The sequence below is a fragment of the Salvelinus namaycush genome, chromosome 5, assembly GCF_016432855.1.
Source record: "Salvelinus namaycush isolate Seneca chromosome 5, SaNama_1.0, whole genome shotgun sequence".
Classification (NCBI taxonomy): domain Eukaryota; kingdom Metazoa; phylum Chordata; class Actinopteri; order Salmoniformes; family Salmonidae; genus Salvelinus; species Salvelinus namaycush.
In genome coordinates, this window is record NC_052311.1 from 60926478 (window position 1) to 60950274 (window position 23797).

Sequence of the window (23797 nt, forward strand, 5' to 3'; positions counted from 1 at the left end):
TTGCCAGAGCAGTGTTGGGCTGTGACGGCTCGTCATAAACACCATGGCTAACCAGCTTTAGCTGTTTAAAGGGACTGCATACACACTGGTGGAAAACAGAGAGAGGTAAAGAGAGAAGGGATTGGAAGAGAGGGAGAGGTTGTGAAGGACATGGGGGTATTATAGTGAGGTGAGTGGATAGAGAGAGTGAGAAAGTGTGAGGTATTTAGAGAGAGAGAGAGAGAGATGAGATGAGCAGAGTGGTAGAGAGAGAGATGAGATGAGCAGCAGAGTGGTAGAGAGAGAGATGAGATGAGCAGAGTGGTAGAGAGAGAGAGATGAGATGAGCAGAGTCGTAGAGAGAGAGAGATGAGATGAGCATAGTGGTAGAGAGAGAGAGATGAGATGAGCAGAGTGGTAGAGAGAGAGAGATGAGATTAGCAGTGGTAGAGAGAGAGAGATGAGATGAGCAGAGTGGTAGAGAGAGAGGGATGAGATGAGCAGAGTGGTAGAGAGAGAGGGATGAGAAGAGCAGAGTGGTAGAGAGAGAGAGATGAGATGAGCAGAGTGCTAGAGAGAGAGAGATGAGATTAGCAGTGGTAGAGAGAGAGAGATGAGATGAGCAGAGTGGTAGAGAGAGAGGGATGAGATGAGCAGAGTGGTAGAGAGAGAGGGATGAGATGAGCAGAGTGGTAGAGAGAGAGGGATGAGATGAGCAGAGTGGTAGAGAGAGAGAGATGAGATGAGCAGAGTGGTAGAGAGAGAGAGATGAGATGAGCATAGTGGTAGAGAGAGAGAGAGATGAGATGAGCAGAGTGGTAGAGAGAGAGAGATGAGATTAGCAGTGGTAGAGAGAGAGAGATGAGATGAGCAGAGTGGTAGAGAGAGAGGGATGAGATGAGCAGAGTGGTAGAGAGAGAGGGATGAGATGAGCAGAGTGGTAGAGAGAGAGAGATGAGATGAGCAGAGTGGTAGAGAGAGAGAGATGAGATGAGCAGAGTGGTAGAGAGAGAGGGATGAGATGAGCAGAGTGGTAGAGAGAGAGGGATGAGATGAGCAGAGTGGTAGAGAGAGAGGGATGAGATGAGCAGAGTGGTAGAGAGAGAGGGATGAGATGAGCAGAGTGGTAGAGAGAGAGAGATGAGATGAGCAGAGTGGTAGAGAGAGAGGGATGAGATGAGCAGAGTGGTAGAGAGAGAGGGATGAGATGAGCAGAGTGGTAGAGAGAGAGGGATGAGATGAGCAGAGTGGTAGAGAGAGAGATGAGATGAGCAGAGTGGTAGAGAGAGAGGGATGAGATGAGCAGAGTGGTAGAGAGAGAGAGATGAGATGAGCAGAGTGGTAGAGAGAGAGAGATGAGATGAGCATAGTGGTAGAGAGAGAGAGATGAGATGAGCAGAGTGGTAGAGAGAGAGAGATGAGATTAGCAGTGGTAGAGAGAGAGAGATGAGATGAGCAGAGTGGTAGAGAGAGAGGGATGAGATGAGCAGAGTGGTAGAGAGAGAGGGATGAGATGAGCAGAGTGGTAGAGAGAGAGAGATGAGATGAGCATAGTGGTAGAGAGAGAGAGATGAGATGAGCAGAGTGGTAGAGAGAGAGAGATGAGATTAGCAGTGGTAGAGAGAGAGAGATGAGATGAGCAGAGTGGTAGAGAGAGAGGGATGAGATGAGCAGAGTGGTAGAGAGAGAGGGATGAGATGAGCAGAGTGGTAGAGAGAGAGAGATGAGATGAGCAGAGTGGTAGAGAGAGAGAGATGAGATGAGCAGAGTGGTAGAGAGAGAGGGATGAGATGAGCAGAGTGGTAGAGAGAGAGGGATGAGATGAGCAGAGTGGTAGAGAGAGAGGGATGAGATGAGCAGAGTGGTAGAGAGAGAGAGATGAGATGAGCAGAGTGGTAGAGAGAGAGGGATGAGATGAGCAGAGTGGTAGAGAGAGAGGGATGAGATGAGCAGAGTGGTAGAGAGAGAGGGATGAGATGAGCAGAGTGGTAGAGAGAGAGGGATGAGATGAGCAGAGTGGTAGAGAGAGAGATGAGATGAGCAGAGTGGTAGAGAGAGAGAGATGAGATGAGCAGAGTGGTAGAGAGAGAGGGATGAGATGAGCAGAGTGGTAGAGAGAGAGAGAGATGAGATGAGCAGAGTGGTAGAGAGAGAGAGATGAGATGAGCAGAGTGGTAGAGAGAGAGGGATGAGATGAGCAGAGTGGTAGAGAGAGAGGGATGAGATGAGCAGAGTGGTAGAGAGAGAGATGAGATGAGCAGAGTGGTAGAGAGAGAGGGATGAGATGAGCAGAGTGGTAGAGAGAGAGGGATGAGATGAGCAGAGTGGTAGAGAGAGAGGGATGAGATGAGCAGAGTGGTAGAGAGAGAGGGATGAGATGAGCAGAGTGGTAGAGAGAGAGGGATGAGATGAGCAGAGTGGTAGAGAGAGAGGGATGAGATGAGCAGAGTGGTAGAGAGAGAGGGATGAGATGAGCAGAGTGGTAGAGAGAGAGGGATGAGATGAGCAGAGTGGTAGAGAGAGAGGGATGAGATGAGCAGAGTGGTAGAGAGAGAGGGATGAGATGAGCAGAGTGGTAGAGAGAGAGGGATGAGATGAGCAGAGTGGTAGAGAGAGAGGGATGAGATGAGCAGAGTGGTAGAGAGAGAGGGATGAGATGAGCAGAGTGGTAGAGAGAGAGAGATGAGATGAGCAGAGTGGTAGAGAGAGATGAGATGAGATGAGCAGAGTGGTAGAGAGAGAGAGATGAGATGAGCAGAGTGGTAGAGAGAGAGGGATGAGATGAGCAGAGTGGTAGAGAGAGAGAGATGAGATGAGCAGAGTGGTAGAGAGAGAGGGATGAGATGAGCAGAGTGGTAGAGAGAGAGGGATGAGATGAGCAGAGTGGTAGAGAGAGAGGGATGAGATGAGCAGAGTGGTAGAGAGAGAGGGATGAGATGAGCAGAGTGGTAGAGAGAGAGAGATGAGATGAGCAGAGTGGTAGAGAGAGAGATGAGATGAGCAGAGTGGTAGAGAGAGAGGGATGAGATGAGCAGAGTGGTAGAGAGAGAGGGATGAGATGAGCAGTGGTAGAGAGAGAGGGATGAGATGAGCAGTGGTAGAGAGAGAGAGATGAGATGAGCAGAGTGGTAGAGAGAGAGAGATGAGATGAGCAGAGTGGTAGAGAGAGAGAGATGAGATGAGCAGAGTGGTAGAGAGAGAGGGATGAGATGAGCAGAGTGGTAGAGAGAGAGAGATGAGATGAGCAGAGTGGTAGAGAGAGAGGGATGAGATGAGCAGAGTGGTAGAGAGAGAGGGATGAGATGAGCAGAGTGGTAGAGAGAGAGGGATGAGATGAGCAGAGTGGTAGAGAGAGAGGGATGAGATGAGCAGAGTGGTAGAGAGAGAGGGATGAGATGAGCAGAGTGGTAGAGAGAGAGGGATGAGATGAGCAGAGTGGTAGAGAGAGAGGGATGAGATGAGCAGAGTGGTAGAGAGAGAGGGATGAGATGAGCAGAGTGGTAGAGAGAGAGGGATGAGATGAGCAGAGTGGTAGAGAGAGAGGGATGAGATGAGCAGAGTGGTAGAGAGAGAGGGATGAGATGAGCAGAGTGGTAGAGAGAGAGAGATGAGATGAGCAGAGTGGTAGAGAGAGATGAGATGAGATGAGCAGAGTGGTAGAGAGAGAGAGATGAGATGAGCAGAGTGGTAGAGAGAGAGGGATGAGATGAGCAGAGTGGTAGAGAGAGAGAGATGAGATGAGCAGAGTGGTAGAGAGAGAGGGATGAGATGAGCAGAGTGGTAGAGAGAGAGGGATGAGATGAGCAGAGTGGTAGAGAGAGAGGGATGAGATGAGCAGAGTGGTAGAGAGAGAGGGATGAGATGAGCAGAGTGGTAGAGAGAGAGAGATGAGATGAGCAGAGTGGTAGAGAGAGAGATGAGATGAGCAGAGTGGTAGAGAGAGAGGGATGAGATGAGCAGAGTGGTAGAGAGAGAGGGATGAGATGAGCAGTGGTAGAGAGAGAGGGATGAGATGAGCAGTGGTAGAGAGAGAGAGATGAGATGAGCAGAGTGGTAGAGAGAGAGAGATGAGATGAGCAGAGTGGTAGAGAGAGAGAGATGAGATGAGCAGAGTGGTAGAGAGAGAGATGAGATGAGCAGAGTGGTAGAGACAGAGAGATGAGATGAGCAGAGTGGTAGAGAGAGAGGGATGAGATGAGCAGAGTGGTAGAGAGAGAGAGATGAGATGAGCAGAGTGGTAGAGAGAGAGGGATGAGATGAGCAGAGTGGTAGAGAGAGAGAGATGAGATGAGCAGAGTGGTAGAGAGAGAGAGATGAGATGAGCAGAGTGGTAGAGAGAGAGAGAGATGAGATGAGCAGAGTGGTAGAGAGAGAGAGATGAGATGAGCAGAGTGGTAGAGAGAGAGGGATGAGATGAGCAGAGTGGTAGAGAGAGAGAGATGAGATGAGCAGAGTGGTAGAGAGAGAGAGATGAGATGAGCAGAGTGGTAGAGAGAGAGAGATGAGATGAGCAGAGTGGTAGAGAGAGAGGGATGAGATGAGCAGAGTGGTAGAGAGAGAGAGATGAGATGAGCAGAGTGGTAGAGAGAGAGGGATGAGATGAGCAGAGTGGTAGAGAGAGAGATGAGATGAGCAGTGGTAGAGAGAGAGGGATGAGATGAGCAGAGTGGTAGAGAGAGAGGGATGAGATGAGCAGAGTGGTAGAGAGAGAGGGATGAGATGAGCAGAGTGGTAGAGAGAGAGGGATGAGATGAGCAGAGTGGTAGAGAGAGAGGGATGAGATGAGCAGAGTGGTAGAGAGAGAGATGAGATGAGCAGTGGTAGAGAGAGAGGGATGAGATGAGCAGAGTGGTAGAGAGAGAGGGATGAGATGAGCAGAGTGGTAGAGAGAGAGATGAGATGAGCAGAGTGGTAGAGAGAGAGGGATGAGATGAGCAGAGTGGTAGAGAGAGAGGGATGAGATGAGCAGAGTGGTAGAGAGAGAGGGATGAGATGAGCAGAGTGGTAGAGAGAGAGGGATGAGATGAGCAGAGTGGTAGAGAGAGAGGGATGAGATGAGCAGAGTGGTAGAGAGAGAGGGATGAGATGAGCAGAGTGGTAGAGAGAGAGGGATGAGATGAGCAGAGTGGTAGAGAGAGAGGGATGAGATGATCAGAGTGGTAGAGAGAGAGAGATGAGATGAGCAGAGTGGTAGAGAGAGAGGGATGAGATGAGCAGAGTGGTAGAGAGAGAGGGATGAGATGAGCAGAGTGGTAGAGAGAGAGGGATGAGATGAGCAGAGTGGTAGAGAGAGAGGGATGAGATGAGCAGAGTGGTAGAGAGAGAGGGATGAGATGAGCAGAGTGGTAGAGAGAGAGGGATAAGATGAGCAGAGTGGTAGAGAGAGAGGGATGAGATGAGCAGAGTGGTAGAGAGAGAGGGATGAGATGAGCAGAGTGGTAGAGAGAGAGGGATGAGATGAGCAGAGTGGTAGAGAGAGAGAGATGAGATGAGCAGAGTGGTAGAGAGAGATGAGATGAGCAGAGTGGTAGAGAGAGAGGGATGAGATGAGCAGAGTGGTAGAGAGAGAGGGATGAGATGAGCAGAGTGGTAGAGAGAGAGAGATGAGATGAGCAGAGTGGTAGAGAGAGATGAGATGAGATGAGCAGAGTGGTAGAGAGAGAGGGATGAGATGAGCAGAGTGGTAGAGAGAGAGGGATGAGATGAGCAGAGTGGTAGAGAGAGATGAGATGAGATGAGCAGAGTGGTAGAGAGAGAGGGATGAGATGAGCAGAGTGGTAGAGAGAGAGGGATGAGATGAGCAGAGTGGTAGAGAGAGATGAGATGAGATGAGCAGAGTGGTAGAGAGAGAGGGATGAGATGAGCAGAGTGGTAGAGAGAGAGGGATGAGATGAGCAGAGTGGTAGAGAGAGAGGGATGAGATGAGCAGAGTGGTAGAGAGAGATGAGATGAGATGAGCAGAGTGGTAGAGAGAGAGGGATGAGATGAGCAGAGTGGTAGAGAGAGAGAGATGAGATGAGCAGAGTGGTAGAGAGAGAGATGAGATGAGCAGAGTGGTAGAGAGAGGGATGAGATGAGCAGAGTGGTAGAGAGAGGGATGAGATGAGCAGAGTGGTAGAGAGAGAGAGATGAGATGAGCAGAGTGGTAGAGAGAGGGATGAGATGAGCAGAGTGGTAGAGAGAGGGATGAGATGAGCAGAGTGGTAGAGAGAGAGAGATGAGATGAGCAGAGTGGTAGAGAGAGAGAGATGAGATGAGCAGAGTGGTAGAGAGAGAGAGGGATGAGATGAGCAGAGTGGTAGAGAGAGAGATGAGATGAGCAGAGTGGTAGAGAGAGAGGGATGAGATGAGCAGAGTGGTAGAGAGAGAGGGATGAGATGAGCAGAGTGGTAGAGAGAGAGATGAGATGAGCAGAGTGGTAGAGAGAGAGAGATGAGATGAGCAGAGTGGTAGAGAGAGAGGGATGAGATGAGCAGAGTGGTAGAGAGAGAGGGATGAGATGAGCAGAGTGGTAGAGAGAGAGGGATGAGATGAGCAGAGTGGTAGAGAGAGAGAGATGAGATGAGCAGAGTGGTAGAGAGAGAGGGATGAGATGAGCAGAGTGGTAGAGAGAGAGAGATGAGATGAGCAGAGTGGTAGAGAGAGAGAGATGAGATGAGCAGAGTGGTGGAGAGAGAGGGATGAGATGTGGTAGAGAGAGAGGGATGAGATGAGCAGAGTGGTAGAGAGAGAGAGATGAGATGAGCAGAGTGGTAGAGAGAGAGAGATGAGATGAGCAGAGTGGTAGAGAGAGAGAGATGAGATGAGCAGAGTGGTAGAGAGAGAGGGATGAGATGAGGTAGAGTGGTAGAGAGAGAGGGATGAGATGAGCAGAGTGGTAGAGAGAGAGGGATGAGATGAGCAGAGTGGTAGAGAGAGAGGGATGAGATTAGCAGTGGTAGAGAGAGAGGGATGAGATGAGCAGAGTGGTAGAGAGAGAGGGATGAGATGAGCAGAGTGGTAGAGAGAGAGGGATGAGATGAGCAGAGTGGTAGAGAGAGAGAGATGAGATGAGCAGAGTGGTAGAGAGAGAGAGATGAGATGAGCAGAGTGGTAGAGAGAGAGGGAATGGGGTCATGGAAATATGGTGAAGGTCACAAAGAACATGAAGGTCAAAACATAGCTGTGAGAAGGATGGGAAGGGTGAACAGAGATGTGAGAAGGATGGGAAGGGTGAACAGAGATGTGAGATGAGGTAGAGAAGAGAGGAGTGTAATGAGGAAGAGTAGATGATGTGTGAGAAAGAGAGAGAAATATACAAAAGGGAGTACATGATTCTGCTATTAACTCAGAGAGAGAGAGAGAGAGAGAGAGAGAGAGGAAAATCCTTTCTTCCAATTTCATCTTGTTTGTCCTCATGTCCTCTCTCTGAATCCCTCTCCCTCTCTCTCCCTTTCTCCCTGTCCTGAACAAAACAGGATGATTATACTGCAGACTTGAGCTGCAGAACAAATCACATTTAGTGATGGAGAGTGTGGAGATAGAACCATGTGGGAATGAGAGATACCCACTGAGTCAGAGAGAGAGAGGCAGACAGCGAGCGGGAGTCTTGCAGAATGGAAGGAAAGTATCGCAAGATTAGAGGCTAGATGAATGAAGAGAGACATGGATAGAGGGACGCAAGTAAAAGAGAGTGAATATGCACAGAGAAGAAGAGAGGAGGAATGAGAGATGAAGGTATAGAAGGAGCGTGGGGGAGTAGTACAGGGAGAAGGTGAGGGAAAGAGGGAGTAGGTGAAAAGGAAGAGGGAGGTAATGAGATTAGAGGAGAATATAATACAGTAGGGGGAAATTATGAGCTCTAAGGACCAACAGGAAGAGAGGGAGGGAGAGAGAGAGAGAGAAGAGGAGAACAGAACGAGAGCAATAAACGACCAGAGATTTTTTTTATTGTTTATTTGACTTTTGTTTATTATCTACTTCACTTGCTTTGGCAATGTAAACATATGTTTCCCATGTCAATAAAGCCCCTTAAATTGAAATTGAATTGAGAGAGAGAGAGAGAGAGAGAGAGAGAGAGAGAGGTGTAGAGAGAGAGAGAGAGAGGTGTAGAGAGAGGTGTAGAGAGAGAGAGAGAGAGGTGTAGAGAGAGGTGTAGAGAGAGAGAGGTGTAGAGAGAGAGAGGTGGAGAGAGAGAGAGAGAGAGAGGTGGAGAGAGGTGTAGAGAGAGAGAGAGGTGTAGAGAGAGGTGTAGAGGTGTAGAGAGAGAGAGGTGTAGAGAGAGAGAGGTGGAGAGAGAGAGAGAGAGAGAGAGAGAGAGAGAGAGAGAGAGAGAGAGAGAGAGAGAGAGAGAGAACAAGGTAATGAAAAAGAGAAGAAGCTAGATTGTAAAGGATTATGTATTATTTATAGTTAAGGCTTTTTTTGTGGAGTTGATTGGCAGTGTTGGAATCCTGGGAGAGGTGGAGTGATAATTTTAGACCAGAGAGAGAAGAGGGAGGAGAGCAGGGAGAATAATCTTATTCTGTCAGCTGTTTGACTGATGCAGAGGCAGCACAGCCTCACAACTCACTGGTTTACCTGAAGCAGACGCTCTCTGACTGATGCAGAGGCAGCACAGCCTCACAACTCACTGGTTTACCTGAAGCAGACGCTCTCTGACTGATGCAGAGGCAGCACAGCCTCACAACTCACTGGTTTACCTGAAGCAGACGCTCTCTGACTGATGCAGAGGCAGCACAGCCTCACAACTCACTGGTTTACCTGAAGCAGACGCTCTCTGACTGATGCAGAGGCAGCACACCCTCACAACTCACTGGTTTACCTGAAGCAAACGCTCTCTGACTGATGCAGAGGCAGCACAGCCTCACAACTCACTGGTTTACCTGAAGCAAACGCTCTCTGACTGATGCAGAGGCAGCACACCCTCACAACTCACTGGTTTACCTGAAGCAAACGCTCTCTGACTGATGCAGAGGCAGCACAGCCTCACAACTCACTGGTTTACCTGAAGCAGACGCTCTCTGACTGATGCAGAGGCAGCACAGCCTCACAACTCACTGGTTTACCTGAAGCAGACGCTCTCTGACTGATGCAGAGGCAGCACAGCCTCACAACTCACTGGTTTACCTGAAGCAAACGCTCTCTGACTGATGCAGAGGCAGCACAGCCTCACAACTCACTGGTTTACCTGAAGCAAACGCTCTCTGACTGATGCAGAGGCAGCACAGCCTCACAACTCACTGGTTTACCTGAAGCAAACGCTCTCTGACTGATGCAGAGGCAGCACACCCTCACAACTCACTGGTTTACCTGAAGCAGACGCTCTCTGACAAGCTTAACACAGAAAAATGAATTTCCGTATGCAGCTAATCATAGCTAACCACACACACACACACACACACACACACACACACACACACACACACACACACACACACACCACACACCACACACCACACACCACACACCACACACACACACACACACACACACACACACACACACACACACACACACACACACAGTATAGGGATTTGAATGTGTTGTCAACCCATTTAACTGGTAAAAAAAACATTCACTTTCGTTGGGAAAGACAGCTGTTTTCTTGACTTGTTCTGTAGCCTATCTAGACTCAACCTCATGTGAAGTCCCTCTGGCTGCCTGCTAGCCTATCTCTCCTGTCTTGTTATTGACCTGGAGGGTGTGTGTGTGTGTGTGTCCACAGTGTGTCTTGAAGTCTCCATGGCGATAACTCAGTCCACTAATCCTACAGTAAGCTACACGCTGAGCCATTCTAGGATTTACTGAGACCCCTCTGTCTTCATACACCTGGCTGTGCTCCCAACTCTCACCCTCCTCTAACCCTCCTTATAACTCAGCTTCACCGTGGGAACCATTTAGGACACCCCGGATACACCCTTGTTTATTTATACCTATATGTATTATTTATTTATTTATTTGTTTATGCATTTTGAAATGATTGGCTGCCTGAGTGCTGTGTAGCTGGCATAAATAAATGCATGTTTTCAGGGCCGTGGGGAGAGTGGAGGGGAGCTCTGATCAGGGCCTTTCACTGCGATGAAACACTGCCCCCACTTGGCCAAAAGGGGAACTGGCAATAGTATCTTGTTTTATTTATCTGTTTTTCATACTGTCAGTACACCGCTTCGGTATCGATCGCCTTACATTCTCTCTCAATCTAATTCTGTGCATGTGGAGTATTTTATTATGACGACTCTGATTTTAAAGAGGTCAGGAATAATACTTCTGCCACGGTGGGTCTTTTCTCTTCTGTAGTCATACTACTGTATAGAAGTCTAGCCCTGCCTATTGGTATTCACAAGCCCCTGGCCTACAGTGGATGGATGACTATAAAAACTACAGTTAAAGTGGCAGGGCCACCATGGGGCCATGCTGAGGGGACTTGCGTCATCCCATATCTCTCTCCCAGCTGTGGTGTTATTATACCGGACCCCCGCTCTGCTCCTCCATGCATTTCCTGGTTTGACTGTTCTGTCTCCCGCCACCCTCGCCTGTTCCCATTGGCTTGGCAGCCAGGTGCGTGGTGGTGGATGTGTCATGCACAGCGCAGGCCTGCCTGGTCTGTCTGTCTCTACACCAGCAGCATCGGCGGGTAGCTCGGCCTAATCTCCATTGAAGAGGTGACAGCTGGCGGAGGAAGTGGAAGTAAGGAACTCTAATTAGTCCTATTTTCTAGCCTCGGCCTCAAACATCCCACCACTCTTTTCTGCCTGGATTTGTATGTGCTGTTCTATGGGTTTTGATATGAATAACTCACAATTACTTCCCGGGCCGGGCCTCTGCTTGATGTATGATGCTGCTATTACAATTAGTGCCATTAAAACAATGGTGGCCAAGTTGCCGGTTGCCAGGGTGTTGAGTAATACCAGTCATTAAGTAGCCTAAATAATTGGGATGGAGGTGGTGAACGCTGATGGCCGTGATATGAATCACAATATTGATGTAGAGAATGGCGAATAATAATGACTCCAATTAGTGATAATTGGCCCAGAGTTTTTGGTGTGTCCTCTTTATTTCTCTCTCTCTCTCACTGTGTGTCTCTCTCTCTCTCTCTGTGTCTCTCTCTCTGTGTCTCTCTCTCTCTTTGTGTCTCTCTCTCTCTCTGTGTCTCTCTCTGTGTGTCTCTCTCTCTCTGTGTTTCTCTCTGTGTGTCTCTCTCTCTCTTTGTCTCTCTCTCTGTGTCTCTCTCTGTGTCGCTCTCTCTCTGTCTCTCTCTCCCTCTCTCTCCCTCTCTCTCCCTCTCTCTCTCTCTCTCTCTCTCTCTGTGTGTCTCTCTCTCAATTCAATTCAATTCAATTCAAGGGGCTTTATTTGCATGGGAAACATATGTTAACATTGCCAAAGCAAGTGAAGTAGATAATATACAAAAGTGAAATAAACAATAAAAATGAGCAGTAAACATAACACTCACAGAAGTTCCAAAAGAATAAAGACATTACAAATGTCATATTATGTATATATACAGTGTTGTAACGATGTGCAAATGGTTAAAGTACAAAAGGGAAAATAAATAAACATAAATATAGGTTGTATTTACAATGGTGTTTGTTCTTCACTGGTTGCCCTTTTCTTGTGACAACAGGTCACACATCTTGCTGCGGTGATGGCACACTGTGGTATTTCACCCAGTAGATATGGGAGTTTGCAAAATCGGGTTTGTTTTCAAATTCTTTGTAGATCTGTGTAATCTGAGGGAAATGTGTGTCTCTAATATGGTCATACATTGGGCAGGAGGTTAGGAAGTGCAGCTCAGTTTCCACCTCTTTTTGTGGGCAGTGTGCATATAGCCTGTCTTCTCTTGGGAGCCAGGTCTACCTATGGCAGCCTTTCTCAATAGCAAGGCTATGTTCACTGAGTCTGTACATACTCAAAGCTTTCCTTAAGTTTGGGTCAGTCACAGTGGTCAGGTATTCTGCCACTGTGTACTCTCTGTTTAGTGCCAAATAGCATTCTAGTTTGCCCTGTTTTTTTAGTTAATTCTTTCCAATGTATCAAGTTTTTTTCTCGTGATTTGGTTGGGTCTAATTGTGTTGCTGTTGCTGTCCTGAGTTTTACCTCTTTCTCTCTCTCTCTCTACCAAACACAACCAGAAACACAACCAGAAACACAACCAGAAACACAACCAGAAACACAACCACACACAAACACAAACACAACCACAAAGACAACCACAAACACAACCACAACCACAAAGACAACCACAAACACAACCACAAACACAACCACAAACACAACCACAAAGACAACCACAACCACAACCACAACCACAAACACAACCACAAACACAACCACAAACACAACCACAACCACAAACACAACCACAAACACAACCACAACCACAAACACAACCATAAACACAACCACAAACACAAACACAACCACAAACACAACCACAACCACAAACACAACCACAAACACAACCACAACCACAAACACAACCACAAAGACAACCACAAACACAACCACAAACACAAACACAACCACAAACACAACCACAACCACAAACACAACCACACACAACCACAATCACAGCCACAAACACAACCACAAACACAACCACACACAACCACAAACACAACCACACACAACCACAAACACAACCACACACAACCACAAACACAACCACACACAACCACAAACACAACCACACACAACCACAAACACAACCACACACAACCACAAACACAACCACAAACACAACCACAAACACAACCACACACGACCACAAACACAACCACAAACACAACCACACACGACCACAAACACAACCACACACGACCACAAACACAACCACACACAACCACAAACACAACCACACACAACCACAAACACAACCACACACAAGCACAAGCACAGACACACAAACACAAACACAAACACAAACACAACCATATACACAACAACAACCTCACACACACCACCACAACCACAACCACACACACAACCAGAAACACAACCAGAAACACAACCACACACACAACCACACACACAACCACACACACAACCACACACAACCACAACCACACACACAACCACACACACAACCAGAAACACAACCAGAAACACAACCACACACACAACCACACACACTCGACCACAACCACAACCACACACACAACCACACACACACTCGACCACAAACACAACCACACACACAACCACACACACAACAACAACCACACACACAACCACAAACACAACCACACACACAACCACAACCACACACAACCACACACACAACCACACACACAACCACACACAACCACACACACAACAACAAACACAACCACACACATACACACACACACAACCACAACCACAAACACAACCACACAGACAACCACAACCACACACATAACAACAAACACAACCACACACATACACACACAACCACACATACACACACAACCACACATACACACACAACCACACACAACCACACATACACACACAACCACACACACAACCACAACCACACACACAACCACAAACACAACCACACAGACAACCACAACCACACACAACCACACAGACAACCACAACCACACACAACCACACACACAACCACACAGACAACCACAACCACACACAACCACACAGACAACCACAACCACACACACAACCACAACCACACACACAATCACACACGCAACCACACACACAACCACAACCACACACAACCACACACACAACCACAACCACACACAACCACACACACAACCACAACCACACACAACCACACACACAACCACACACACAACCACACACACAACCACAACCACACACAACCACACACACAACCACACACACAACCACAACCACACACAACCACACACACAACCACACACACAACCACAACCACACACAACCACACACACAACCACACACACAACCACACACACAACCACAACCACACACAACCACACACACAACCACACACACAACCACACACACAACCACAACCACACACAACCACACACACAACCACACACACAACCACACACACAACCACAACCACAACCACACACAACCACACACAACCACAAACAACCACAAACACAACCACACACACTACCAGACACGAGCCACCATTACATTACCATGATTTCAGTTCAAACTGCAATGCCCTATACAGACAGGTGGCAAGGAGGCTGAACTCCAAACTGTGTGTGTGTGTGTGTGTGTGTGTGTGTGTGTGTGTGTGTGTGTGTGTGTGTGTGTGTGTGTGTGTGTGTGTGTGTGTGTGTGTGTGTGTGTGGCTGAGTATGCTCAACAGGTGTGAAGGGATGCATACGTGTGTGAGCCGAGAGAGAAGGGTAGAGAAAATGTATGTAGGAGTAAGAGATGTCTCTGTGTGTGTACTACTGCTGTTGGCCACTTAGCTTGTATGGTTCCCATCTGCCTCTAATGAGGAACCCACAGTCCAGTGTGTGGGTTGTGTTGCTACAGTATGTCAGTCTCTCTCTATTAGGACTGTGTTAGGCTAATGGCTGCTAATGATAATCATGAGAACAGTCCAACCACCAAGCTCATTTACCGCTTCCCCTGCCTGTGTCCATGTCAATTAATAACAGCATTTGTTTCTCTCTCTCTCTCTCTCTCTCTCTCTCTCTCTCTCTCTCTCTCTCTCTCTCTCTCTCTCTCTCTCTCTCTCTCTCTCTCTCTCTCTCTCTGTTTCTATCTGTTTCTCCACATCTCTCCCACTCCTAATGCTACTCAGAGCTATGTTATATGACTCTGCCGCTACTCTCCTTCAAAAAGCACACTAGTATTCATGAGTCATGACTACACCACAATATAATGAATGTATCTCACATCTATGAATACAGACTGTCAATGGAGCAGAATCAATAGTTGTTTACTTGCTTTTCTGTGAATGTTGCGGTTTGTATTGAAGTGAGGTTGAAACTAAATGTCTCTCTCTCTCTCTCTCTCTAGCGCGTTGCCAGGCGGTGCAGGCTGAGAATGTGACAGTGTTGGAGGGAGGCACGGCCCAGATCTCCTGTCGTCTGCAGAACTATGACGGCTCCATCGTGGTCATCCAGAACCCTCGCAGACAGACCCTCTTCTTCAACGGCACACGAGGTGTGTGTGTGTGTCTGTGTGTGTGTTATGCATGTTTGTGTGTGTGTGTATTTAGTATGTGTATGTTTATGCGTGTGTGTTTGTGTGTTCATGTTTGTGTGTGTTTTGCATGTATATGTGTGTGTGTATTTAGTATGTTTATGCGTGTGTGTTTGTGTGTTTGTGTGTTCATGTATGTGTGTGAGAGAGAGACAGTGAGGTTTCAACATTCATCTCTGTGGTCAGGGTTTGAAAAACCAGTCAGCCCCAAGACGCCACCAGATCAATGTGGTTATGAGGGAGGTCAACCTATTGAACCCATTAGCTGGCCTGTTTAGGTCAACCTATTGAACCCATTAGCTGGCCTGTTTAGGTCAACCTATTGAACCCATTAGCTGGCCTGTTTAGGTCAACCTATTGAACCCATTAGCTGGCCTCTTTAGGTCAACCTATTGAACCCATTAGCTGGCCTGTTTAGGTCAACCTATTGAACCCATTAGCTGGCCTCTTTAGGTCAACCTATTGAACCCATTAGCTGGCCTCTTTAGGTCAACCTATTGAACCCATTAGCTGGCCTCTTTAGGTCAACCTATTGAACCCATTAGCTGGCCTGTTTAGGTCAACCTATTGAACCCATTAGCTGGTCTGTTTAGGTCAACCTATTGAACCCATTAGCTGGTCTGTTTAGGTCAACCTATTGAACCCATTAGCTGGCCTCTTTAGGTCAACCTATTGAACCCATTAGCTGGCCTCTTTAGTTTTAACAAGGTCTCATTTCATTATGGAGGAGTACATTCTAGGACTTCATTCATACTCCCCTCCCTACCTCATTACGCAATAACAACATGGATCAGACCTCTTCTGCCAAATGAAAGCAGTATATTGAAGCCTTCCGTCCAACTAGCCCTCTCTGTCAGATCAGGACTACCGGTTCACACTATTAAGTATTTAGTGCCGCTTGCTCCCCGGGGAGGAGAACCTTTTTTCTATCTGAAAGCATGATGGACCTTAATAGGACAGAGTCAGAGAGAGAAGGGGGGAGAGAGAGGTTAGGTATTGTAGGGTATGAGCTTAACTCTCTCTACTCTCTCACACACACACTGATGCACATACACACACACACACACACACACACACACACACTGCAGGGCGATTCCAATGCTACCCATTACCATTAGTGCAGGGAGCAGGGTAACCCATGGTGTTTCTGGCAGCCTTCCGTGCTGAACCATTCCCCTCTATAACTGTAGAAAGGTCCTGCACTGTTAGGTAAAGGGAATGAGCTGTCCAGCTACAGCACTAAACCAATGGGCTCTGATGAAGCTCGTGTCTCAAATGGCACGCTATTCCCTTTATAGTCCACTACGTTAAACCAGGGGATCTGGTCCCCATAGAGATCTGGTCAATAGTAGTGCACTATATAGGGAATCAGGTGCCGTTATGGACACACACAATGTCTTTTATTAGGCTGTCCAGCATATAAACAGACTATAGGAACAGTAATAGACCTGTTCAAGAGGACTCTGTGGAGGACTCCCATCTATCTCCTCTAGCTCTGACTGCCTGTGGATCCCATCTATCTCCTCTAGCTCTGACTGCCTGGCATGCAAATGAGCTGGGACAAAAGGTGAAATAGGACTTGAACAAAGCTGTGACATTTAGTTGCCATTTAGTGTTTTTCTGTCGGGAATCACTCTCACATTCAGGCAGCTTTGTGAAATAGTATTCTAAGGCAAATGTAGACTATTTTTCTCTCTGTCTACAATAAATTCCTCTGTGTTTCACACAGACACACAACACACACACTAAACCTCTGATATAATGAATGATGCTGTGAAATGGTAGACTAGTTCACCAGGGAAGAGAGAAGGAATTCTCCCTCTGCAGAAGCAAACACAAAAGAGAAGGGAGAAAGGGACTAATAAGAAGAGAGGAAAGAGAGGAAGAGAGGGAGGAAAGAGAGGGAGGAATAGAGGGAGGAAGAGAGGAAAGAGAGGGTAGAGAGGAAAGAGAGGGAGGAAGAGGGAGGAAGAGAGGGAGGTAGACGGGAAAGGGAGGAAGAGAGGGTGGTAGAGAGGGAGGTAGAGAGGAAAGAGCGGGAGGAATAGAGGAAAGAGAGGGAGGAAGAGAGGGCGGTAGAGAGGGAGGAAGAGAGGAAAGAGAGGGAGGAAGAGAGGAAAGAGAGGGAGGAAGAGAGGAAAGAGAGGGAGGAAGAGAGGAAAGAGAGGGAGGAAGAGAGGAAAGAGAGGGAGGAAGAGAGGGAGGTAGAGAGGGAGGAAGAGAGGGAGGAAGAGAGGGCGGTAGAGAGGGAGGAAGAGAGGAAAGAGAGGGAGGAAGAGAGGAAAGAGAGGGAGGAAGAGAGGGCAGTAGAGAGGGAGGAAGAGAGGGCGGAAGAGAGGAAAGAGAGGGAGGAAGAGAGGGAGGAAGGGAGGGAGGAAGAGAGGGCGGTAGAGAGGGAGGAAGAGAGGAAAGAGAGGGAGGAAGAGAGGGAGGAAGAGAGGGCGGTAGAGAGGGAGGAAGAGAGGGAGGAAGAGATGGCGGTAGAGAGGGCGGTAGAGAGGGAGGAAGAGAGGAAAGAGAGGGAGGAAGAGAGGGAGGTAGAGAGGGAGGAAGAGAGGGAGGAAGAGAGGGCGGTAGAGAGGGCGGAAGAGAGGGAGGAAGAGAGGAAAGAGAGGGAGGAAGAGAGGAAAGAGAGGGAGGAAGAGAGGGCAGTAGAGAGGGAGGAAGAGAGGAAAGAGAGGGAGGAAGAGAGGAAAGAGAGGGAGGAAGAGAGGGCGGTAGAGGGAGGAAGAGAGGGCGGTAGAGAGGGCGGAAGAGAGGGAGGAAGAGAGGAAAGAGAGGGAGGAAGAGAGGAAAGAGAGGGAGGAAGAGAGGGCAGTAGAGAGGGAGGAAGAGAGGAAAGAGAGGGAGGAAGAGAGGAAAGAGAGGGAGGAAGAGAGGGCGGTAGAGAGGAAAGAGAGGGAGGAAGAGAGGGCAGTAGAGGGAGGAAGAGAGGGCAGTAGAGAGGGAGGAAGGGAGGAAGAGAGGGCGGTAGAGAGGGAGGAAGAGAGGAAAGAGGGAGGAAGAGAGGGCAGTAGAGAGGGAGGAAGGGAGAAAAGAGAGGGAGGAAGAGAGGAAAGAGAGGGAGGAAGAGAGGGCAGTAGAGAGGGAGGAAGGGAGGAAGAGAGGGAGGAAGAGAGGGCGGAAGAGAGGAAAGAGAGGGAGGAAGAGAGGGCGGTAGAGAGGGAGGAAGGGAGGAAGAGAGGGCGGTAGAGAGGGAGGAAGAGAGGAAAGAGAGGGAGGAAGAGAGGAAAGAGAGGGAGGAAAGAGAGGGAGGAAGAGAGGAAAGAGAGGGAGGAAGAGAGGGCAGTAGAGAGGGAGGAAGAGAGGAAAGAGAGGGCGGTAGAGAGGGAGGAAGAGAGGGAGGAAGAGAGGGCGGTAGAGAGGAAAGAGAGGAAAGAGAGAGGTTATGCAGTCAGTCGATACAAAGTGGGTTGGGGAAGTTTATGAGACAATGACCATCGAGTCCCTGTCACACTCTGACGGTTATTAGCATTATTTGTTATCATGATTTTCTCACAATAGATGTTTCCCTTTCTCTGACAACAAAATAAACATAGTTTTGCTCTCCTATGTCCGTTCTCTAGGTTCTCTCTCTTCTCACTGCCTCTGTGGTTGCTATGATATTATAGCCTTGGTCAGGAGGTCACAGTGGATTGTTGGATTAACTATGTTTAATTCTTCTTCTCCTTCGCTATCCCCCTTTCAATTCCTCTATTCACTCTCCTTATTACTCCCCCGCTCCTCTTTTCTTTTGGCCTTGCTTTTCTTTCCATATATTTATGTGTTTATCTCCAATTGTGGTTTTCCTATTGTGTCTTGACCCCCCCGATACTGTCTGTCTCCCTCCCTCCTTCCCTCCCCAGCGTTGAAGGATGACCGTTTCCAGATGGTTCTCTTCACTCCCCGCCTGGTGCGCATCACCCTCACCAACGTGAGCGTGTCGGACGAGGGCGGCTACTTCTGCCAGCTCTACACCGACGACACCCACCACCAAGTGGCCACGCTGTCCGTGTCCGTCCCTCCCGACACCCCCACGGTGGAGGTGAAGCAGGAGGCCGTGGAGGGGGGCGAGGTGGAGCTCACCTGCCTGTCGCCGCGCAGCAAGCCCCCCGCCACGCTGCGCTGGATCAGGGACCGCCGGGAGATACCAGGTCTGTCCATCCTTTGAAGATCTATCACTATGTCACTCTGTCATTCTATCTATCAGTATCTGTCTGTCTGACTCTGTCTTTGTTCAGTCATACCTCTCTCTCTGCCTCTCTCTCTCTCTGTTCACTTCCTGCGTTCCCTATCTATCCGCCTGCCTGTCCCTGTGTCAATCTATCCATCTGTCTCTTTCTCAAACTCCATCATACTCTCTCCTTTTCTGTCCAGCCTTCTATCTACCTCCCTCTTTATTCCCCATCTGATAAGACTTCCATCCAGCTATCACTCTGTTTACCATTTTATCTGTCCTTCTGTCCAGCTCTTTCTGTCTGTTTGTCTGTCCCACTGTTTACCCTCTGTCTGTCCTGTTATACCCTCCACCTCTCTCTTTTTTCTCTCTCACTCCCATCCCGTCTCTCCATCTTAATCTCTAACTCAGCACGTCTCTGTGCCCTTACACTCTGTCCTTTTCCTCACTCTTCTTCTCTTCACCCCGTCTTCCTCTCCTCCTCTTCTCTCTCTCTGTCTCCTCCTTTCATGCCGTGTTCACAAAGATGTCTGTCCCCTGATGTGACAAGGTTACGTAGGAAGCGGCGTGGGCTGATGCGTGGGGCCTACAGCAGACAGCCCTGTTTTCTGTTCTGCTCTGTAGTGCTGTGGAGCGGGCCCTGCCCTGAGTGAAATACAGTGTGACATTAAAGGTTAGGCTCCAGATCCTGACGGATAGAATGTCTCAGTAATTAAGACAGTATCTCCCTGCCCTCATCTCACGCTTCAATTGGGCCTGCTTCAGTTCACTCAGCTGAAATAATTGAAAACTCAGCATGCTGTTAGTTATTGTCATATTTTCACAGACTCATATTACGTGACCTCAGTTTTGGCCACCACCATCCTCCTCCTCATCTTCCCCTGCCTCATTTGGAGTCTTTTAAAATATTTTTAATCGCATCTCACGCTCTCTTTATCTTCCTTTTATGTCTGAGCCTGTCCAGATCCCTCTCTCCTCTTCTCCTTTTCATCTATCATGCCTGTCTCACTCTCTCCATGTGTCCTTTTCCCTTCTCTCTTTCTTCTTTCACCAGCGCCTTTTCCTTCCCTCCTCGTCCTCTGTCTGATATGCTCCCTCCCTCCCTTCTCTAGGTGTGGTGTCCCAGCAGGAAAATGGGAAGACAGTGAGTGTGTCCAGCACCATCCGTGTCCCTGTGGAGAGGAGAGACAACGGGGCAGCGGTCAGCTGTGAGGCATCCCACCCCGCCCTGGGGGGGCAGAAGAGGGTCCGCCACTACCGCCTCGACGTCCACTGTGAGTGACTGGTCAGCCACCAAGGGTTACCATGGCAACACACTGAAGCTGTATCACCTCATTTCTGATGGTCTCGACTCATTTGTGTTTGGTGTCTGGGGTGGTCAACCCTTCTGTTATAAATTACTTATCAACTCACCATTTCTGAGTTTGATCAGCCTTTTCTGCCCTTTAGATCTGCATAATGAGTGTCACTGCCAAACTGTTGCTGCTTAAATGGCCCTGCATGGCTATCACAGCAACACGTATGAATACTTCCACAGATGTGTCTGTTCACCACAGCCATTAACAAAGCAGCAGCTGTTTCACCCTGAGGGTTGTTATGATAACAGAACCGCCAACAGTCACTCTTGATTGGTTACCATGGTAACCAGTCCTTCCTCCTCTCTCCCCAGTTGCCCCCACAGTGAGGATCATCCCTCCCCCTGGCATCCTCCGAGAGGGAGACTCTCTCAGCCTCACCTGCTCCATCACTGGCAATCCACTGTGAGTGTGTGTGTGTCTGTGTGTGTGTGTGTGTGTGTGTGTGTGTGTGTGTGTGTGTGTGTGTGTGTGTGTGTGCGCACATTTATGAGATTGTTTGATTGGTTTGTGCGTTTGCTGTATGCTGTGCTCACACTACATCTGTTTGGAGTATTCGGAGGAGTTGAGGCATTCTCTGGATAAAGTGTCTGAGGAGGCTGTAACAAGCCCCCTGTTAGACACTGTGATGTGTTTGTTGTGCATGTGTGTTTCTGTGGAGGCTGTAACAAGCCCCTTGTTAGACACTGTGATGTGTTTGTTGTGCATGTGTGTTTCTGAGGAGGCTGTAACAAGCCCCCTGTTAGACACTGTGATGTGTTTGTTGTGCATGTGTGTTTCTGAGGAGGCTGTAACAAGCCCCCTGTTAGACACGGTGATGTGTTTGTTGTGCATGTGTGTTTCTGAGGAGGCTGTAACAAGCCCCTTGTTAGACACTGTGATGTGTTTGTTGTGCATGTGTGTTTCTGAGGAGGCTGTAACAAGCCCCCTGTTAGACACTGTGATGTGTTTGTTGTGCATGTGTGTTTCTGAGGAGGCTGTAACAAGCCCCCTGTTAGACACTGTGATGTGTTTGTTGTGCATGTGTGTTTCTGAGGAGGCTGTAACAAGCCCCCTGTTAGACACTGTGATGTGTTTGTTGTGCATGTGTGTTTCTGAGGAGGCTGTAACAAGCCCCCTGTTAGACACTGTGATGTGCATGTGTGTTTCTGAGGAGGCTGTAACAAGCCCCCTGTTAGACACGGTGATGTGTTTGTTGTGCATGTGTGTTTCTGAGGAGGCTGTAACAAGCCCCCTGTTAGACACGGTGATGTGTTTGTTGTGCATGTGTGTTTCTGAGGAGGCTGTAACAAGCCCCCTGTTAGACACTGTGATGTGTTTGTTGTGCATGTGTGTTTCTGAGGAGGCTGTAACAAGCCCCCTGTTAGACACTGTGATGTGTTTGTTGTGCATGTGTGTTTCTGAGGAGGCTGTAACAAGCCCCCTGTTAGACACGGTGATGTGTTTGTTGTGCATGTGTGTTTCTGAGGAGGCTGTAACAAGCCCCCTGTTAGACACGGTGATGTGTTTGTTGTGCGTGTGTGTTTCTGAGGAGGCTGTAACAAGCCCCCTGTTAGACACGGTGATGTGTTTGTTGTGCATGTGTGTTTCTGAGGAGGCTGTAACAAGCCCCCTGTTAGACACGGTGATGTGTTTGTTGTGCATGTGTGTTTCTGAGGAGGCTGTAACAAGCCCCCTGTTAGACACTGTGATGTGTTTGTTGTGCATGTGTGTTTCTGAGGAGGCTGTAACAAGCCCCCTGTTTGACACTGTGATGTGTTTGTTGTGCATGTGTGTTTCTGAGGAGGCTGTAACAAGCCCCCTGTTAGACACTGTGATGTGTTTGTTGTGCATGTGTGTTTCTGAGGAGGCTGTAACAAGCCCCCTGTTAGACACGGTGATGTGTTTGTTGTGCATGTGTGTTTCTGAGGAGGCTGTAACAAGCCCCCTGTTAGACACGGTGATGTGTTTGTTGTGCATGTGTGTTTCTGAGGAGGCTGTAACAAGCCCCCTGTTAGACACGGTGATGTGTTTGTTGTGCATGTGTGTTTCTGAGGAGGCTGTAACAAGCCCCCTGTTAGACACGGTGATGTGTTTGTTGTGCATGTGTGTTTCTGAGGAGGCTGTAACAAGCCCCCTGTTAGACACGGTGATGTGTTTGTTGTGCATGTGTGTTTCTGAGGAGGCTGTAACAAGCCCCCTGTTAGACACGGTGATGTGTTTGTTGTGCATGTGTGTTTCTGAGGAGGCTGTAACAAGCCCCCTGTTAGACACTGTGATGTGTTTGTTGTGCATGTGTGTTTCTGAGGAGGCTGTAACAAGCCCCCTGTTAGACACGGTGATGTGTTTGTTGTGCATGTGTGTTTCTGTGGAGGCTGTAACAAGCCCCTTGTTAGACACTGTGATGTGTTTGTTGTGCGTGTGTGTTTCTGAGGAGGCTGAAACAAGCCCCCTGTTAGACACGGTGATGTGTTTGTTGTGCATGTGTGTTTCTGAGGAGGCTGTAACAAGCCCCCTGTTAGACACGGTGATGTGTTTGTTGTGCATGTGTGTTTCTGAGGAGGCTGTAACAAGCCCCCTGTTAGACACGGTGATGTGTTTGTTGTGCATGTGTGTTTCTGAGGAGGCTGTAACAAGCCCCCTGTTAGACACTGTGATGTGTTTGTTGTGCATGTGTGTTTCTGAGGAGGCTGTAACAAGCCCCCTGTTAGACACGGTGATGTGTTTGTTGTGCATGTGTGTTTCTGAGGAGGCTGTAACAAGCCCCCTGTTAGACACTGTGATGTGTTTGTTGTGCATGTGTGTTTCTGAGGAGGCTGTAACAAGCCCCCTGTTAGACACGGTGATGTGTTTGTTGTGCATGTGTGTTTCTGAGGAGGCTGTAACAAGCCCCCTGTTAGACACTGTGATGTGTTTGTTGTGCATGTGTGTTTCTGAGGAGGCTGTAACAAGCCCCCTGTTAGACACGGTGATGTGTTTGTTGTGCATGTGTGTTTCTGTGGAGGCTGTAACAAGCCCCCTGTTAGACACTGTGATGTGTTTGTTGTGCATGTGTGTTTCTGAGGAGGCTGTAACAAGCCCCCTGTTTGACACGGTGATGTGTTTGTTGTGCATGTGTGTTTCTGAGGAGGCTGTAACAAGCCCCCTGTTAGACACTGTGATGTGTTTGTTGTGCATGTGT

The 23797-nt window shown here is 48.4% G+C and overlaps 1 protein-coding gene across 1 annotated transcript in view; it reads left to right on the forward strand.

The window, feature by feature from the left end:
• LOC120048605 (cell adhesion molecule 4-like) overlaps nt 1-23797 on the forward strand; it is a 752359-nt gene that overhangs the window by 713640 nt on the left and 14922 nt on the right. Inside the window, exons 2-5 of the mRNA XM_038994703.1 lie at nt 14941-15087; nt 18972-19259; nt 20395-20556; nt 20952-21042. Coding sequence (XP_038850631.1) covers nt 14941-15087; nt 18972-19259; nt 20395-20556; nt 20952-21042 — 688 coding nt within the window. The remainder of the gene's footprint in view (nt 1-14940; nt 15088-18971; nt 19260-20394; nt 20557-20951; nt 21043-23797) is intronic.